Genomic DNA, 18,767 nt, shown 5'->3' on the forward strand with positions numbered 1-18,767 from the left:
CACTACTGGGACTGAAGAGCCTCCGGATCTCTGATTGGCAAGACCTCCACACTCCAAGGGCCGGAGGCCTCGACAGCCGGCAGTTAATTGCTTGTTTGACACTTCAATTCCGTTGGGGCTTCCAAAAATGGCTGTGGCAGTGTCGCCATGGGACGGTGGACGGGGCCACAGCCCTGAGTCAGCCCATCAAGCATACTGCCCAGAAACAGGTCATCCAGTCCAATTGGTGGGGGTGAATGGAAGAGGCGTGAGATCGTGCAAATGGCAGGGGGTTTGGCTGACCTGTATACAGTTGTGCTTCACTCAGTGAAAGCTAAACTTGAACAAAGATTCGGTGAGGTGTTCTGACCAAGTTTTCCTTTTCTTCCTGCAGATTCTTCTTAAAATTCTTCCTCAAGTGCAATCAGAATTGTTTGAAAAATGCTGGGAATCCGAGAGACATGCGCCGATTCCAGGTAGAACCTGATTGTTAATTCATTTTTAAATTTCAGTTGCCTTTATTGAGGGTTAAGAGCTGAATGGAAAGACATGGAGAAGAAGAAAAAAACGGTGTCTTTCACAGCACTAGGGCATGACCCGAAGCACTTTGTGTTCAATGGAGTATTCTCTGCGTGTGGCATGCAATCACTGATGTAAGTTGGGAAACACAGCAATCCGTTTGCACACAGTAAGCTTACCCACAAACAGGAAGGTGATAATGGCCAAATAATCTGTTCCTTCTGTGATGTTGATTGAGGGACAAATGGTGGCCTGACACGAGGGAAAACTCCTCTGCTCCTCTTCAAAATGGTGACTTTGGATCTTTTATGTTCATCATAGAGGTTGGGCAGGGGGATGGTTCATCCCAAAGACAACAGCTTAAGCAGTTGGGATCCCCTGAGGACTGCACTGTGGTGTCGCCCTGGGTTTTGAGCTCAAGACTCTGGAGTTGGACTTGAACCCATGATTTTCCGACTTAGAGGCAAGAATACTACTGCTATGGGCCAGAGTTTAGAGAACCCCAAAGTGTATTATGGAGTTCACCTGACCCACAGCTTTTAATGGATTGTGGTATGGGGAGCACACGGCCCACTCTACAGGTGTGGTACAGCAGAAATGGAAAAGTATTTTTTAAAGCAAAACAATGTTTATTCTATGAACTCAAGTTAACCTTTTTAAAACATACAGTGAACATCTTAGCCACCATTAATTCAAAAACAACCCCCAAAGAATACAACACTAAGTAATCCTTTCAGCTTTCCTTTTAACATCCATAAGACTTAAAACACCTTTTACCAGAAGCACATCAGGTTAAAGTCACTACTGTTATTAATTTTAAATCACCAGGATCAATTTACAGTCTTTAGGTTACAGAGAGAGATTCTAATACCCCTTCTGGCTGTGACTGCAACTATCCAGCTCTGAAAATGAAACTAAAACACACCCTGCAGCAAACAGTCTAAAACGAAAGTAAAAAGCTGACAGACAGCCCAGCTCCACCCACTCTCTGAAATCACTGATAAACACCCATTTCTTAAAGGTACACTTCTTAAATACCCATTTCTTAAAGGTACTCTCACATGGCACTTAAAACTGAGGCCTGTCTACCACTTGGATTTGTGGATACTCCTGCAGAGGATGAAGGAGTTGACATGACTCAGGACCGCCATGATAGATCACATGTCAAGAGCTCAGCAGGTTCTTATGTGATGTCCCTGCCTTGACCCCTTTCCACAGACTAAGGTACATTCACCAGTCCAACAATGCTACCCAGAACCAACAGATATCGTACGTAGAAACATAGAAACTAGGAGCAGGAGCAGACCATTCGGCCCTTCAACCTTCCCCACCTTTCAGTATGATCATCTGTCTCAAAGCCATGTTCCTCTTGATATCCATTACAATCGAAAAAGTTAGCAAATTCTTTATTGAACACATTCAGAGACTTGACCTCCACAGCCTTCTACGGTAGAGAATACCACAGGTTCACTACCCTTTGAGTGAAGACATTATTCCTCATCTCAGTTCTAAATGGTCTATCCCATATCCTGAAACTGTGTCCCCTGGTTATAGATTCCCCAACCAGAGGAAAACATCCTCCCTGCACCTAGTCTGTCCAGCCCTGTTAGAATTTTATACGTTTCAATCAGATCTCCTCTCACCCTTCTGAACTCTGGTGATTATAGGCCCAGTCGAACCAATCCCTCCTCATAGGTCAGTCCCACCAACCCCTGTATCAGCCCAGTGAACCTTCGCTGCACTCATTCTATGACAAGTAGATCTTTTCTTAATAATTATTATTATAATAATCACTTATTGTCACAAGTAGGCTTCAATGAAGTTACTGTAAAAAGCCCTTAGTCGCCACATTCCCACGCCTGTTCGGGGAGACCGGTGCGAGCTACTTTCTTCGGTAGGGAGCCCAAAAGTGCACGCAATACTCCAGGTGTGGTCTCACCAAGGCCCTGTATAATTGCAGCAAGCTCTTTCTGAGCTCAAGTTCTCTTGCAGTGAAGGCCAACATACCATTTGCCTTCCTAATTTCTTGCTGCACCCACCTCTTCACTCTCAGCGCCTAGTGTACAAGGACACCCAAATCCCTTTGTACATACACATTTCCCAATATATCACCGTTTAAATAATACTCTTCCTTTCTGTTTCTCACAGCCAAGCCATATTCTCGTACCAGCCTCCCCGAACAGGCGCCGGAATGTGGCGACTAGGGGCTTTTCACAGTAACTTCATTTGAAGCCTACTTGTGACAATAAGCGATTTTCATTTTCATTTCAAAGCCGTATAACTTCACATTTAGCCGCATTGTACTGGGCGCTATGACATTGATCTTCCTGCCAGTGCTAATTTTCAATGTGGTTCTTCCTCAAAGCAATTGATTTCTGAATTTAGCCTGGAGTGGGGAACCTACTGAAGTGGGGAATTTGTTTATTTTGCACTAAAGTGGCGGATTTACACTTTATTATAAGACAGGCACAGGGGATTAACCCCTGAACTGTTTGAAGGACTGACCATTTTTCATGGACCTTTGAATTGGCACCACAAGAAACTAATTTGGTGAGAACATATTCCACGTATTCTGACAAGGTTTGTATCGAAGTCGCAATCGCTCGTTACCCCAAATGAAGCTTTCACCAATCACAGGGTCGAAACCCGAAAATCTGACAAATCATTGGAAGAAAAGAAAATACAGCTAAAGAAGAGCGGTCATTACTGTGGTCAACTTATTTATCTATGTTAGTAACGTAAATGTTAAAAAACCCAGGGGAAATATCTGCTGAGAATTAGCTTGCTTGACTGCACTATTGTGGACAATTCCTGTGAGGTTGAGGAAGGGAAGTTGAAGTTGGCGCACTCTCTGGAGAATCCAGTGATGATTTTGTCAGCGAATCTATAAGAGAGCTGTTTGATGGGAGCAGCATTTATCAAAGGCGGTAACAGGGCCTGAGGCAGTGGCTTAAACAGGGTACCAATGTCGCTGACTCTGCCCAGATTTTCTCAGCAGCTAAGGCTAGCTGGCAGTCATCACTAAATTCATTCTGATTGGCAACAAGGAATTAAACATCGCAACCCTTGAGCCAGGAGGCAACTCCTCTTGCACAAAGGTATGCCTTGCTAGGATGGCGCTGTGACAGGTGGGGAGCTTGAAGTGAGGAAGCCTGTGACGGATTCGGAACCTTTCACAATAGTGTTCGCAATACTCTTGGAGAGGAACTTGCAGCGAGTAACTCACCTCCCCAGAGCCTGTCCACCACCTACAAGACGCGTCAGGAATGTTGATGGGATACTGTCCATTTTCTTGCTGAGTGCAGCTAACACACTATGTACCTTCCTAATTGCTTGCTATACCTGATTGCAGACTTTCTCTGATTCATGCACGTGGATTCCCAAATCGCCCCTCATATCAACAGGATTCTCCGGTCCGCCAGCCGCGTTTTCCTGGGCAGCACACCCTCACCGGAAGCGGAATTCTCCGTTCCCACAACCTGCCAATGGGCCACGCCACCCCGCTGGGTAACCAACGGGTGTGGGTACGCTGCCCGCGCAACGGAGAATCCCGCCGGTGTAGAATCCAGCCTCTGGTCTCTCACTTTTAAAAATATATTCTACTTCTTAACACTTCCTACAAAGATGAATAAATGCACAATACCCACATTATATGCCATCTCTGCATATGTAAACTTACTTAACCTCGAGGTCCTTTTCCAGCCACTTGTCAGGTTTCTTACAGTTTACTTTCTCACCTAGTTTTGTATCATCAGTAGACATAGTTAATAATCTTTATTATTTTCTCAAGTTTGCTCAAACACTGCAATGAAGTTACTGTGGAAGGTTAGAACATAGAACAGTACAGCACAGAACAGGCCCTTCCGCCCTCGATGTTGTGCCGAGCTTTGTCCGAATCCAAGATATAGAACATAGAACAGTACAGCACAGAACAGGCCATTCGGCCCTCGATGTTGAAATTATACGTCACATTATGTTCCTTCCACTAAGTCAAATGTATATTAATTGTAAACAGCTGAGGCCCAAGCCCTGGTCCTTACAAAGAGTCCATTAGTAACAGACTACCAACCCGAACATGACTCTTTTATTCCTATTCTGTTTCTGTCTGATAGCCAACCCTCTGTCCATTCTAATTTTTATAACCCCAATCCCACTTAGCCATAATCCTACATTGCACCTTATTAAATGCTTTTATATTGTTACGACCTCGGTAGAGACCAGGAGCATTTTAAAAGAAATTCACACTCCCAGTAATTAACTGAAAATGATGCAAGATTTCAGGATTGAAACAAAACGTTTTACTGCGCAAAAGTTAGCCATTATGGTTTTGGAAAAGAAACCATTAAAATTGGGTCAACTGGAAACACCTGGGGATGATGGGCTGTATTTAGAACAGAAGATAACTGATTATTTACAAAAATGGATCACAGACTCTTTGTGACAGTAAATCACTCTCGCTTTTTAAAGTAGATCACTGACTCTTTACAAAACCAGATCACCGCCTATTTCTAAAAGTGAATTGAACTGTCTCTTTACAATGAATCACTCTCTAAAAATGGCTTTGCAAAAGTGGACCACCTTTGAAGCGAAGTGAAACCACTGACTTTTTCTAAAGTCTACATGACTCTCTACAAATGAGGGTCTCTGACTCTTTATTGACTATAGAAATGGATCGCTGATTCTTTATTGAGGCGGATCGCTATGCCTTTACAAATAAAACGGGATAATAATAATCGCTTCTTGTCACAAGTAGGCTTCAATTAAGTTATTGTGAAAAAACCCTCGTCGCCACATTCTGGTGCCTGTTCGGGGAGGCCGGTACAGGAATTGAACCCGCGCAGTTTAGCTGCGCAGCTGTTTAGCCCACTGTGCTAAACTAGCCCCGATAATAACCTTTTATTGTCACAAGTATGAAGTTACTGTGAAAAGCCCCTAGTTGCCACATTCTGGTGCCTGTTCGGGTGAGCTGGTGCGGGAATTGAACCCGTTCTGCTGGCCTTGTTCTGCATCACAAACCAGGGGCGAGATTCTCCGACCCCCCCGTGAGTCACTTTTCCCCGCTGGCCCCCAGGCAACATGGCGGAGCCCTACAGGGGAACATAGCCCCGCCCCCTCCCCCCCGGGATAAGCCCACCCGCCGATTGGTAGGACCCGATCGTGGGCCAGGCCATCGTAGAGGCCCCCCCACCGGAGTCGGATCCCCCCTCCCCCACACCAGGATGGCCCCCACAGCATGAACACTGAGGTCCCGCCGGGTAGGACCACACATGAACGGTGACGACGGAACTCGGCCGAACTCGGCGGGCATTCGACCCGTCGAGCATAGAGAAACACCGAGTTTGCGCGTTGAGCAGCCCCCGACCGGCACCGACCGATTGCCGGAGAATCGGCGGAGCGGCATCGGAGCAGCGTCGCATGATTCGCGCCCCCCCCTGGCGATTCTCTGACCCGGCACGGGGTCGGAGAATCCTGCCCCTCATCTTTGTAATCAATCCAGTGAACCTCCTCTGAACTGCCTCTCATGCAACTACATCCCTCATCAAATAAGGGGACCAAAACTGTGCACAATACTCCAGGTGCGATCTCACCAGTGCCTTGTATAGTTGTAGCAACACTTCCCTACTTTTAAACTCCATTCCTTTAGCTATAAAGGCCAAAATTCCATTTGCCTTCCTTATTACCTGCTGTACCCGCATACTAGCTTTCTGTGACTCATCATTAAAAGTTACAAGAAAGTTTATCTGTTCAATGCCCATCAGGCATAGTCAGAATTTGCTGGATTTTTGTCATTCCATAGAAGATTATATCATGGATTTTTCAAGAACAGATTATATGAAAGATTGACAAACCACAGAATTGTTACAGTGGAGGCTTTTCAGCCCATCATGTCGGAGTACTGTCTCTCTGAATCAGCAGCTCACCTCATTCTGCGGGAACGCAAAAAGTAGAAGGCTTACTGATTACCAGAGCTCAAGGTAGTCCAGATACCAGACACAGGAGTCACTGCAACAGAAATATTTAAGTTAGGCAAAATAAGAATGAGGGTGCCTTTAGTAGAGCTGGCTGTTACAGTAGAAGACACAATTGAAACAATAATGGGCGAATGAATCTCAGAGGTGACCTAGGAATAGATAATAGATGCTTCAGGTGTAACCTTATATATTTTAATGAAGTGAACTGCCCAAAACAAAGAGATATTCTCCGGTCCCCCACCAGCGTGTTTCTCCATTGCGCACCGTTCACTGACCGCAGGAATCTATCTTCCCGCCGATTGTCAGTGGAATTTCTCAATGCAACCACAGCATTCCAGTGTGAAACCCGTTGGAAGGGTTCCGCTACCGGTGGGAAAAGTGAATCACGACAATCGGAAAATTCCGGCCAAGATCTTCAAATCATGCATGGAGAAGAGCATTCTGAGGAAGACCATGGAAATGATAATGAATCTGAACATGCTTTTGTGCTCCCAAACAGTTTTAGCTCTTTGATGTATTTGCTGGCCATGGACTCCTTTAACTGTGCAGCACTAGATAGATCTTGTGCTTCAACAGCCTATGGGACAGATTGGTTAAATTGTTGATTTGATTCAATGGGAATTGATGTAAGGTTAAGGAAGATAAAAGTACTACTTGCATTAGATTTGATGATGCCAACACATTGAGATCACCTGAATTGTACTTTCACGTCGAATAGCTGGAGTAAACTTTATTTATTTAAATTTTTTTCCAAATCAGAGGAATTTAGCATAGCCAATCCACTTACCCTGCACATCTTTGGATTGTGGGGGTAAGACCCATGCAGACACGGGGAGCATGTGCAAACTCCACATGGGCAGTGATCCGGGGCCAGGATCAAACCTGGGTCCTTGGCGCCGGGAGGCAGCAGTGCTAGCCACTGTGCCGCCGTGCCGCCCCTGGAGTAAACTACTTAAAAGTGATGATGTGGTGATGCCGGCGTTGGACTGGGGTGAGCACAGTAAGAAGCCACACAACACCAGGTTAAAGTCCAACAGGTTTGTTTCGAATCACTAGCTTTCAGAGCGCTGCTCCTTCCATTCACCTGAGGAAGGAGCAGCGCTCTGAAAGCTAGTGATTCGAAACAAACCTGTTGGACTTTAACCTGGTGTTGTAAGACATGTTATTGTACATAAAAGAGATATAATCTCTCGTGAGATATTTATGCCATTGAGCAAAACTCTGAGCAAAAGGCAGGACTAAAATTTGCTATGGAGCACAATAAGGTAATTATTTTTGGAAAGTCAGTTGATCTCTATCCAATCAGAATATTTTTGTGTTTCCGTCAACACTCTCATCATAGTGTTAGACATGTGTCAACGGCATCAGGCAATCAGAATCAGAGAGAAGAAAAACAAATCGTCTTAAAGTTGCAAGCATAATTTTCTCACCCTGTTGTCAAAGGTTAGAAATCCAACTAAAAATGCAAGTGTAGTTTATGACGAGTATATGAGGCGGCTAGAAGAGATTAGTGAGAAGTGTGAAATCCGTAAAAAGAAAGTATTTAAGGGCACTGCAAGGGCTGCGCGGTAGCAAAGGGCGGCACGATAGCACAGTGGTTAGCACTGTTGCATCACAGCGCAAGGTCCCAGGTTCGATTCCCGGCTTGGGTCATTGTGCAGAGTCTGCACGTTCTCCCCGTGTCTGCGTGAGTTTCCTCCGGGTGCTCCGGTTTCCTCCCACAAGTCCCGGAAGACGTGCTGTTAGGTAATTTGGACATTCTGAATTCTCCCTCTGTGTACCCAAACAGGCGCCGGAATGTGGCGACTAGGGGCTTTTCACAGTAACTTCATTACAGTGTTAATGTAAGCCTACTTGTGACAATAAAGATTATTATTATATCCTCTTGTAAAGCTTCCATTGGCAGGTGACTTTAACAAGATGGCTAACATGTATCTAAATGTATGAAGATTATTCATGTAAGGGGCTTATTGTAAGGGGCTGGTTTAGCACAGTGGGCTAAACAGCTGTCTCGTAATGCAGAACGATGCCAGCAGCGCGGGTTCAATTCCCGTATCGGCCTCCCCGAACAGGTGCCGGAAAGTGGCGACTAGGGCTTTTCACAGTAACTTCATTGAAGCCAACTTGTGACAATAAGTGATTATTATTATTATGAAGGCCCGGCCTTCTCAACCTTGCCCCTCACCTGAGGTGTAGTGATCCTCTGGTTCAGTCGCCACCAGTCAGCTCTCCTGCTCAAAGGGGAAAGCAGCCTCCGGTCACTTGGGACTATGGTGATTTTACCAACCATTAAATGTGTGGGACAAAGCCAAAAACACAATCATCCTATATTTCATATTCCTGGAAACCAGATTAAGGCTTTTAAGAACCCCATCGGGGTCGGAGATCCCCCCTCCCGCCGCCGCCCCCCCCCCCACCCCCCCGACCCTTGCATGCAGAGTTCCCGCCGGCTGCAAGCAGGTGCGGATGGCGCTGGCGGGATTCAGCGTTTTAACTGTGGCCGCTCAGCCCATCCCGGGCTGAGAATCGGCGGCCGACCACGTAGAGCAGCCTGCGACCAGCGCTGTGCCACACATGACGGTGCCAATGGTGCCGATGCTCCACCCTGCGGAGAATCGCGTGCCGGCGTCAGGGCGGCGTGGCCCGGTCGCGGGGATTCTCCTGCCCGGCGTCGGGCTGAGAGAATCCCGCCCCAGATATCAGGACCATTGGGATCTCTTCCGGGATAGGTGGGACCGGAAAAGAAGGACGGGTTGCATCTAAATTGGAGTGGCACCAATAGCCTGGCTGGTAGGTTTACTAATGTCACACGGGAGGGTTTAAACTAGTGTGACAGGAGGGTGGGAACCGGAGCAATAGGTCCGAAGGTGAAATAACTGAGGGGGAACTAGAGAATAGGGCCATTAAGACTCAGAGGAAGAGCAGGCAGGTAAATATTGCTGAACACAGCGGGATTGCTGGTCTGAAGTGCATTTGTTTCAATGCGAGAAGTATAACAGGTAAGGCTGATGAATTGAGAGCTTGGATTAGTACTTGGAACTATCATGTTGTTGCCATTTCAGAGGCTTAGTTGAGGGAAGGACAGGATTGGCAGTGAAATGTGCCAGGATTTAGATGTTTCGGGCGGGATAGAGGGGATGTAAAAGGGGTGGGGAAGTTGCCCTACTGGTTAGGGAGAATATCACAGCTGTACTGTGGGAGGACACCTCAGAGGGCTCATACAGTGAGACAATATGGGTAGAGCTCAGGAATAGGAAAGGTGCAGTCACAATGTTGGAGGTTTACTACAGGCCTCCCAACAGGCAGTGGGAGATACGAGCAGATATGTAGGCAGATTCTGGAAAGGTGTAAAAGCAACAGGACTGATTTCAACTTCCCCTATACCAAATGGCACTGACTTAGTGCTAGGAGCTTGGATGGGCCAGAGTTTGTAAGGAGCATCCAGGAGGGCTTCTTGAAACAATATGTAGATGGTCCAACCAGGGAAGGGGCTGTACTGAACCTGGTATTGGGGGATGAGCCTGGCCAGGTGGTTGAAGTTACAGTCGGGGAGCATTTCTGGAACAGTGACCATAATTCAGTAAGTTTTAAGGTACTGTTGTACAAAGATAAGAATTGTCCTCGGGTGAAGGTGCTAAATTGGGGAAGGCTAATTATAACAATATTAGGTAGGAACTGAATAATTTAGATTGCGAGGGGCCTTTTGAGGGTAAAGCAACATCTGGCATGTGGAATGCTTTCATTCCATTAAAAGGAATTCAGGACTGGCATGTTCCTGTGAGGAAGAAGGATAAATATGGCAAATTTCGTGAACCTTGGATAACGAGGGATATTGTAGGCCGAATCCAAAAGAAAAAGGAAGCATTTGCAAGGGCTAGAAGGCCGGCAAGATGAAGCCCATGAGGAATATAAGGAAAGTAGGACGGAACTTAAGCAAGGAATCAGGAGGGCTAAAAGGGTCACGAAAAGTAATTGCCAAACAGGATGAAGGAAAATCCCAATTTTTATATGTATATAAAGAGCAAGAGGGTAGCCAGGAAAAGGGTTGGCCCAGTCAGGGACAGGGGAGGGGACCTATGTGGGGAGCCAGATAATGGGCAAGGTACTGAATGAGTACTTTGCGTCAGTATTCACCAAAGAGAAGGAATTGTGGATGATAAGTCTTGGGAAGGGTATGTAGATAGTCTGGGTCACATTGAGATCAAAAAGGTGGAGGTGTTTGTCGTCTAGAAAAACATTAACGTAGATAAGTCCCCAGGGCCTGATGGGATCCATCACAGAATACAGGGAGGAGAGAGAGGAAATTGCTGAGGCCTTGACAGATGTCTTTGTATCCTTACTGGCCACAGGTGAGGTCCCAGAGGACTGGAGAATAGACAATGTTATTCCTTTGTTTAAGAAGGGTAGCAAGGATGTTACAGGCCGGTGAGCCTGACATCAGTGATGGGGAAAGTATTGGAGAGGATTCTTCGAGAGAGGATTTCCTCCCCCCCCCCCCCACATTTGGAAGCAAGTGGACATTATAGCGAGAAACAGCATGGTTTTGTGAAGGGGCGGTTGTGCCTCACTAACTTGATCGAGTTTTTAGAGGAAGTAATGAAGATAATTGACGAAGGTAGGGCAGTGGATGTTGTCTACATGGATCTCAGTAAGACATTTGATAAGGTCCCTCATGGCAGACTGGTAGTGAAGGTGAAGTTGCACGAAATCAGAGGTGAGCTGGCAAGATGGATACAGAACTGACTCGGTCACAGAAGACAGAGGGTAGCAGTGGAAGGGTGCTTTTCTGAATGGAGGGCTGTGACTACTGGTGTTCCACAGGGATCAGTGCTGGGACCTTTGCTGTTTGTAATATATATAATTGATAGTAGGAAACTGTAACTGGTGTTTCATAGAATTTACAGTGCAGAAGGAGGCCATTCGGCCCATCGAGTCTGCACCGGCTCTTGGAAAGAGCACCCTACCCAAGGTCAACACCGCCACCCTATCCCCATAACCCAATACCCCCACCCAACACTAAGGGCAATTTTGGACACTAAGGGCTATTTACCATGGCCAATCCACCTAACCTGCACATCTTTGGACTGTGGGAGGAAACCGGAGCACCCGGAGGAAACCCACGCACACACAGGGAGGATGTGCAGACTCCGCACAGACAGTGACCCAAGCTGGAATCGAACCTGGAACCCTGGAGCTGTGAAGCAATTGTGCTATCCACAAGGCTACCGTGCTGATTAGTAAGTTTGCGGACGACACAAAGGTTAGTGGAATTGCGGATAGCAATGAGGCCCATCAGAGGATACAGCAGGATATAGATCGGTAGGCCATTAGGATCAGTGACACGGGTGAGGTTTCGGAGGGGGGAGTTTGGGAGGCATTGAAGGTGGTTATTAGGGGGGAATTCATCTCAAATTTGGCCCATAAGGAGAAGGCTGAGCGGACTGAGTTGGACAGATTGGTAGGTGAAATTTTACAGGTGGACAGGAGGAGGTGCGCAAGAAGGATGTTCCCGATGGCAGGGGACTCCAGAACCCGGGGTCACAGTCTAAGGATACGAGATAAACAGTTTAGGACTCAAACAAGGAGAAATTGCTTAATGCAGAGAGTGATGAGACAAGAATTCACTACCACACAAATCAGTTGAGGCCAAAACATGGTAGGCACGATTCTCGTTCGGCAGGATCATTCGGCAGTACACCCACACCCGCGGGTTTCCTGACGGCATGAGGCCACAATGGGAAACCCATTGCCCAACTGCGGGAATGGAGAATCCCGCTGCAGGCCAGGTCAAAAAACGTGGCTGGCGGACTGGAGAATCTCGCCCTGTATGTTTTCAAGAAGGAGTTAGATATAGCTTTTGGGGCTAAAGGGATCAAAGGATATGGGGTGGTAAGCAAAACAGGTAACTGAGTTGGATGATCAGCCATGATCATAACGAATGGTGGAGCAGATTCAAAGGGCCGAATGGCCTACTCCTGCTCCTATTTTTTCAAGTTTCTATATCACTACTCTTCCACTCGGGCAAAAAAGCGGGAAAGACAACTTATTATCTCAATGGAGAGAAACTTCAGAGTGCGTCAGTGCAGAGGAATCTGCGTGTCCTTGGACATGCATCGCAGAAAACTAGTATGCAGGTACAAGCACTGTTGCTTCACAGCGCCAGGCACCTGGGTCACTGTCTGTGCGGAGTCTGCATGTTCTCCCCGTGTCTGCGTGGTTTCCTCCAGGTGCTCTGGTTTCCTCCCTCAAGTCCCGAAAGACCTGCACGTTGGGTGAATTGGGCATTCTGAATTCTCCCTCAGTGTACCTGAACAGGCGCCGGAGTGTGTCGACTAGGGGATTTTCACAGTAACTTGATTGCAGTGTTGCCGACTTGTGACAATAATAAAGATTATCATTATTGAGGAAGGCAAATGGAATCTTGATATTTATACCTAAAGGAATAGATTAAAAAAGTAGGGCAGTGTTGTTGCAACTGTACAAGCACTGGTGAGTCCGCACATGGAGTACTGTGCACAGTTTTGGTCACCTTATTTGAGGGTGGATATAGTTGCATTAGAGACAGTTCAAAGGAGATTCAGTAGATTGATTCCAGAGATGATGGGTTTGTCTATGAAGAGCGATTGAGCAGTTTAGGCCTATACTCTCTCAATTTTACAAGAATGACAGGAGATCTATTTGAGGTATATGAGGTGATAAAAGGTATTGACAAAGTAGACGTGGAATGGATGTTTCCTCTTGCGGGGAATCTCGATTGAGCGGTCATAGTTTTAGGCTCAGGGGTAGCAGATTTAAAACAGAGAGTTGAGGAGAAATTACTTCTCTCAAAGGATCGTGAATCTGTGGAATTCACTACCCCAGAGTGTGGTGGATGATTGAGTAAATTTGAGGAGGAGATAGGCAAATATTTAATTGTGAATGAAGGAATACGGAGAATGGGCAGGAAAGTGGAGTTGAAGCCGAGATGAGATAAGCCACGATCGTGTTGAATGGCTGAGCCAGGCCCAAGGAGCTGAATTACCTACTCCTGCTCCTAGTTCCGATGTTCTTATTTCTTTCTTAATAGCACCGAGGGTACACCCACATCGCGGACTGCAGCAGTTCAAGGTGGCAGCCCACCACCACCACCTTCTCAAGGGAAATTTGGTATGGGCAACAAATGCTGGTCCCACCAGCAATGCCCAGGTCCCTTGAAAGACGTTTAAAAAATCAGCTCCCAGGGCCTTCTCAATCCTATATCTTGAGGCCCTCCTGCTCACCTGCAGATACAATGCACAACATCTCGCCTCTTTTCCACCAAGACTTCCCGTCCATCACTTTGGTTTGCTCAGTCTCCAGCGATCATCATTATTCTTTTGGCAATATTGAGCTACGCAACAATGATATTCACACCTCCAGCAGCCACAAGGGAGCTTCCCTTTCAGAGGTGCAGGCTAGCTTCAATACTTTCTTGGAATTAATCACATAGTTACCCTACTGATTCATGCAACAGATGTACAGCAGTTAGCACTGGGCACACACAGAAATAATTGGAATGAACAGGCAGCATAAATTTGGCACAGAGTAATTGTAAATCATAATCCACATTTTTACAATGATACATTTTGTCCAGTACAAAAAAGTTCAAGCACTCTTGGGCTTTCCAACTTAGCCAGCATTGACTGTTTATAAAGTATGATCACTGACTTGTGAATGTTATTAAATAAAATGTGTGTTGCAGACACTGGCCAGACAGCTCAATCAGTCCAAACCTTAATTGATGCTTCACTCAAGCCTCCTTGCATTCTTTTCAGCCAACATTATGAGCGCAACTCTCTATCCCCTTCTCCCTCACATGCTAGCCAGCCTCCCCTTAAATGTATTGATACTAATTGCCTCAAACACTTGTGTGGGAGCAAGCTCGACATTCTCACCACTTTCTGGGCACAGATGTTTGTCATGAGTTCCCGGTTTGACTTCTTGCTGTCGCTCTTATCTTCATGGCCTTTAGATTTGCTCTTCCCCACAAGTGGGAATATAACCTGTGTGCCCATGCATAAAATGCATAATTCTAAAGACCTCTATAATGTCACATTTGCAGGGAATATTTCACATCCTCTTGACAGGGCAGACAGGGCCTCGCTTTGGTGACTGATCTGAAAGACGGTGTAGCATTCCCTCAGTACCGCACAGGAGTGCTAACCTTGATTTCTTTTGCTTGATTATTTGAAAAAAAACAATGTCCAAGGTAATGGGGAGAAGGCTAGGAGAATGGCTCATTCAGAGAGCTGGTGCAGACACAATGGGCTGAATGGACTCCCTTCTGCTGCTGTAACAATTTAGTGATTCTGACTGCAGTCGGAACATGGCGTCATGGGACAAAGGACTCCACAGAGAGGCCTGACGTAGGAAGCCAATCGTTTTAGAAGACTGAAATCCCAAATGTTTCAACCCAGAGCGTGAGAGTATTGTCAACTAAGTTACAGCTGAGCTTGTTTTCTGGAGTTGCAAATTTGGTAATAATTGGGCGGGAGTCTCCATGCAGCCCACCGTGTGTTTTGCCTGCCATTGGCCGGTGGAGGGATATTCTAGTCCTGCCCAACATCAACGGGTTCCCGTTGAATGTACCTCTCGCTGCCACGAAATGGGAGGCGGGGGTGCGGCGTCAGCAGGGCCGGAAGATCCCGCCAGTGGGGACAGTCCGAAAATTCCAGCCTATGTGTTAAGACCATAAGACATAGGAGCAGAATTAGGCCTCTTGGCCCATCAAGACTGCTCCACCATCCAATCATGGCTGATATTTTTTTCATCCTCATTCTCCTGCCTTCTCCCCATAACTCCTGATCCCCTTATTAATCAAGAACCTATCTATCTCTGTCTTAAAGACACTCAGTGATTTGGCCTCCACAGCCTTCTGTGGCAAAGTGTTCCACAGATTCACCACCCTCTGCCTGAAGAAATTCTCTGTTTTAAAGGATCGTCCCTTCAACCTGAAGCTGTGTTCTCTGGTTCTAGTTTTTCCTACAAGTGGATATACCCTCTCCACACCCACTCTATCCAGGCCTCGCAGTATCCTGTGAGTTTCAATAAGATCCTCCCTCATCCTTCTAAACTCCAACGAGTACAGACCCAGAGTCCTCAACTGCTCTACATACGACAAGCTCTTCATTCCAGGGATCATTCTGGTGAACCTCCTCTGGACCCTTTCCAAGGCCAGCACATCCTTCCTTAGATACAGGGCCCAAAACTGCTCACAATACTCCAAATGGAATTTGACCAGAGCCTTATATAGCCTCAGAAGCACATCCCTACTCTTATATTCTAGCCCTCTCAACATGAATGCTAACATTGCATTTGCCCTCCTAACTGCCGACTGGACCTGCATGTTAACCTTAAGAGAATCTTGAACTAGGACTCCTAAGTCCTTTTGTGCTTCTGATTTCCTCAGCATTTCCCAATTTAGAAATTAGCCTATGTCTCCATTCTTCCTACCAAAGTGCATAATCTCACAGTTTTCCACCTTGTATTCCACCTGTCACTTCATTGCCCACTCTCCTAGCCTGTCCAACTCCTTCTCAAGCCCCCCCTGCTTCCTCAATACTACTTGTCCCTCTGCATATCTTTGTATCATCTGTAAACTTAGCAACAGTGCCCTCAGTTCCTTCCTCCAGATCATTAATGTATATTGTCATGGGAGTGTACCTTTAAGAAATGGGTGTTTATCAAATAGCTGCAGTGATGTCATTGCGTGGGTGGAGCTACAATGTGATTCTGTCTTTTACTTATGTTTTGAGCTGGGAGCTGCAGTGTGTCTTAGTTTTGTTTTCAGTTGGAGAGCTGCATTCAAACCAAGCAAATGTGTGTATTGATCTCTCTCTCTGCAATCTAAAGAATGTCTCCATATCACTTGATGATTTCCAAACAATACCTGTTTCTGTAGAGAATTCAAACCTACTGTCTTTGTTAAAAAGCGTTTTGGCTTATGGATGTTGTTAGGGAAGTTACTAAGGTTACCTATAGAGTACTGTATCTTTTTGGGGGGTTATCGGGGTTGGTAGTTGATAAGATGTTTACTGTGTGTTTATAAAATGTTAACTGGGTTCATTGAATAAACATTGTTTTGTTTTAAACATACTTTAGCTCTCTGTTGCATCACACCTGTAAAGTGGGTCCTTGTGTTCCCAATAACCAAAACCTATTTAAAGTTGTGGGTCAGATGAATTCCATGGTATGCTTTGGTATTCTCTAAACCCTGGCCCATAACAATATTGTGAAAAGTTGTGGTCCCAGCACGGACCCCTGAGGCACACCACTAGTCACTGGCTGCCATCTGGAAAAAGACCTCTTTAGCCCCACTCTCTGCCTTGTGACAGTCAGCCAATCCTCTATCCATGCCAGAATCTTACCCTTTGCACCATGGGCTCTTGATTTATTTAACAGTCTCTGATACGGCACCTTATCAAAGGCCTTCTGGAAATCTAAATAAATCATGTCCACTCGTTCTCATTTGCCTAACTTCCTTGTTACCTCCTCAAAGAGTTCTATCAGATTTGTCAGACATGATCTCCCTTTGACGAAACCATACTGACTCAGTCTTATTTTCCCATGCACTTCCAAGTACTTTGCGATCTTATCTTTAATAATGGACTCTAAAATGTTACCAATGACCAAAGTCAGGCTAACCGGCCTATAATTTCTTGTCTTCTCACTCCCTCCCTTCTTAAACAGGGATGATACATTAGCCATTTTCCAGTCCTCTGGGGCCCTTCGTGCCTCCAGTGATTCCTGAAAGATCACCCCCAATGGCTCAACAATCTCTTCAGCTATCTCCTTTAGAACTCTGGGGTGTAGTCCATCCGGTCCAGGTGATTTATCCAGATTCAGAAGTTGGAGTGGTGTTATTTCACCAGTATTTCACTGGAGTGGTATATATATTGGATTGTTGAAGTTAGCATGTATTGTGCTGGATCGGTGAATCTTGCATTCTATTGGTGTGAAATGTTGAATGCACATTTCCCTGTCGTGGTGAATCATCCCTGTATTGCACTGCAGAACATTTCAATGAGATCACCTGTCATTCTTTCAAGTTCCTGGGACTATAATCCCTCTCTCCTCAATCTCTCCTCATGGGACAGCCATCTCAGGAATCAATCCAGTGAATTTATGTTGAATGGTCTCCGAGGCTGGAGCATTCTTCCTTCAAGAAGGAGAACAGTACTGTTCACCATACTGCGGCTGTGAGCTCAGCCCCTTTATAACTGCGGCAGGATTCCCTTGCTTCCATGCTGTTATGTTCAAGCTCCCTTGAAATGATATATGGAAAAATACTTGGGAAAAATGTTAATTGGAAATATTTGGAAAAATACCATTTGCCTTCCCAATTACTTGCTGCACCTACAGTCCTGGAGTGATGAATTTATTTTCTATTGTACTGGAATGGTTATTATACTAATGCTGTTCTGTGGTAGTCAATTTGAATGGATTAAGAACAAGAACAAAGATCAAAGAACAAAGAACAAAGAAACGTACAGCACAGGAACAGGCCCTTCGGCCCTCCAAGCCTGTGCCAACCATGCTGCCCGTCTAAACTAAAATCTTCTACACTTCCTGGGTCCATATCCCTGTATTCCCATCCTATTCATGTATTTGTCAAGATGCCCCGTAAACGTCACTATCGTCCCTGCTTCCACCACCTTCTCGGGCAGCGAGTTCCAGGCACCCACTACCCTCTGTGTAAAAAACCTACCTCGTACATCTCCTCTAAATCTTATCCCTCGCACCTTAAACCTATGCCCCCTAGTAATTGACCCCTCTACCCTGGGAAAAAACCTCTGACTATCCATTCTGTATGCCCCTTATAATTTTGTAGACCTCTATCAGGTCGCCCCTCAACCTCCGTTGTCCCAGTGAGAACAAACCGAGTTTATTCAACCGCTCCTCATAGCTAATGCCCTCCATACCAGGCACCATCCTGGTAAATCTGTGCTGGAGGCCTTAATTTCATGATATTTTATTGTTCTTGGGTGTTGTATTTCTTCAATTATTTGAGTTTGCCGTGGATTGTGCTGGAGTAGGCAATTTGTTCTGTTAACTGGAATTGTTCACTTGCCTGTTCCACTGGGTGATGAATTTAGATTTATTGCACTGGATTACTGAATTTATTTGTACTGTTCTGGAGTGATAAATTTACCCCTTTGCACTGGAGACAGAGGAAGGCCCCAAGGAACATAAATGCAGTGCTGGTGCAAAGGTAGCGAAGGAGAGCATTGCAGGAGACCCCAGGAACATTAATACAGCCTTGGCACAGAGGGATCGAAG

At 45.9% G+C, this 18,767-nt stretch overlaps 1 protein-coding gene across 5 annotated transcripts in view; it reads left to right on the forward strand.

Annotated features, from left to right (window-relative positions):
• The window catches only part of LOC140409304 (transcription factor COE3-like), a 782,491-nt gene that overhangs the window by 445,956 nt on the left and 317,768 nt on the right, over positions 1-18,767 (forward strand). For all 5 annotated transcript variants that reach the window (XM_072497690.1, XM_072497693.1, XM_072497694.1 and 2 more), the window contains exon 7: positions 374-455. In XM_072497690.1, the coding sequence (XP_072353791.1) occupies positions 374-455 (82 nt within the window). The remainder of the gene's footprint in view (positions 1-373; positions 456-18,767) is intronic.

The sequence above is a fragment of the Scyliorhinus torazame genome, chromosome 3 (genome assembly GCF_047496885.1).
Source record: "Scyliorhinus torazame isolate Kashiwa2021f chromosome 3, sScyTor2.1, whole genome shotgun sequence".
Taxonomy (NCBI): domain Eukaryota; kingdom Metazoa; phylum Chordata; class Chondrichthyes; order Carcharhiniformes; family Scyliorhinidae; genus Scyliorhinus; species Scyliorhinus torazame.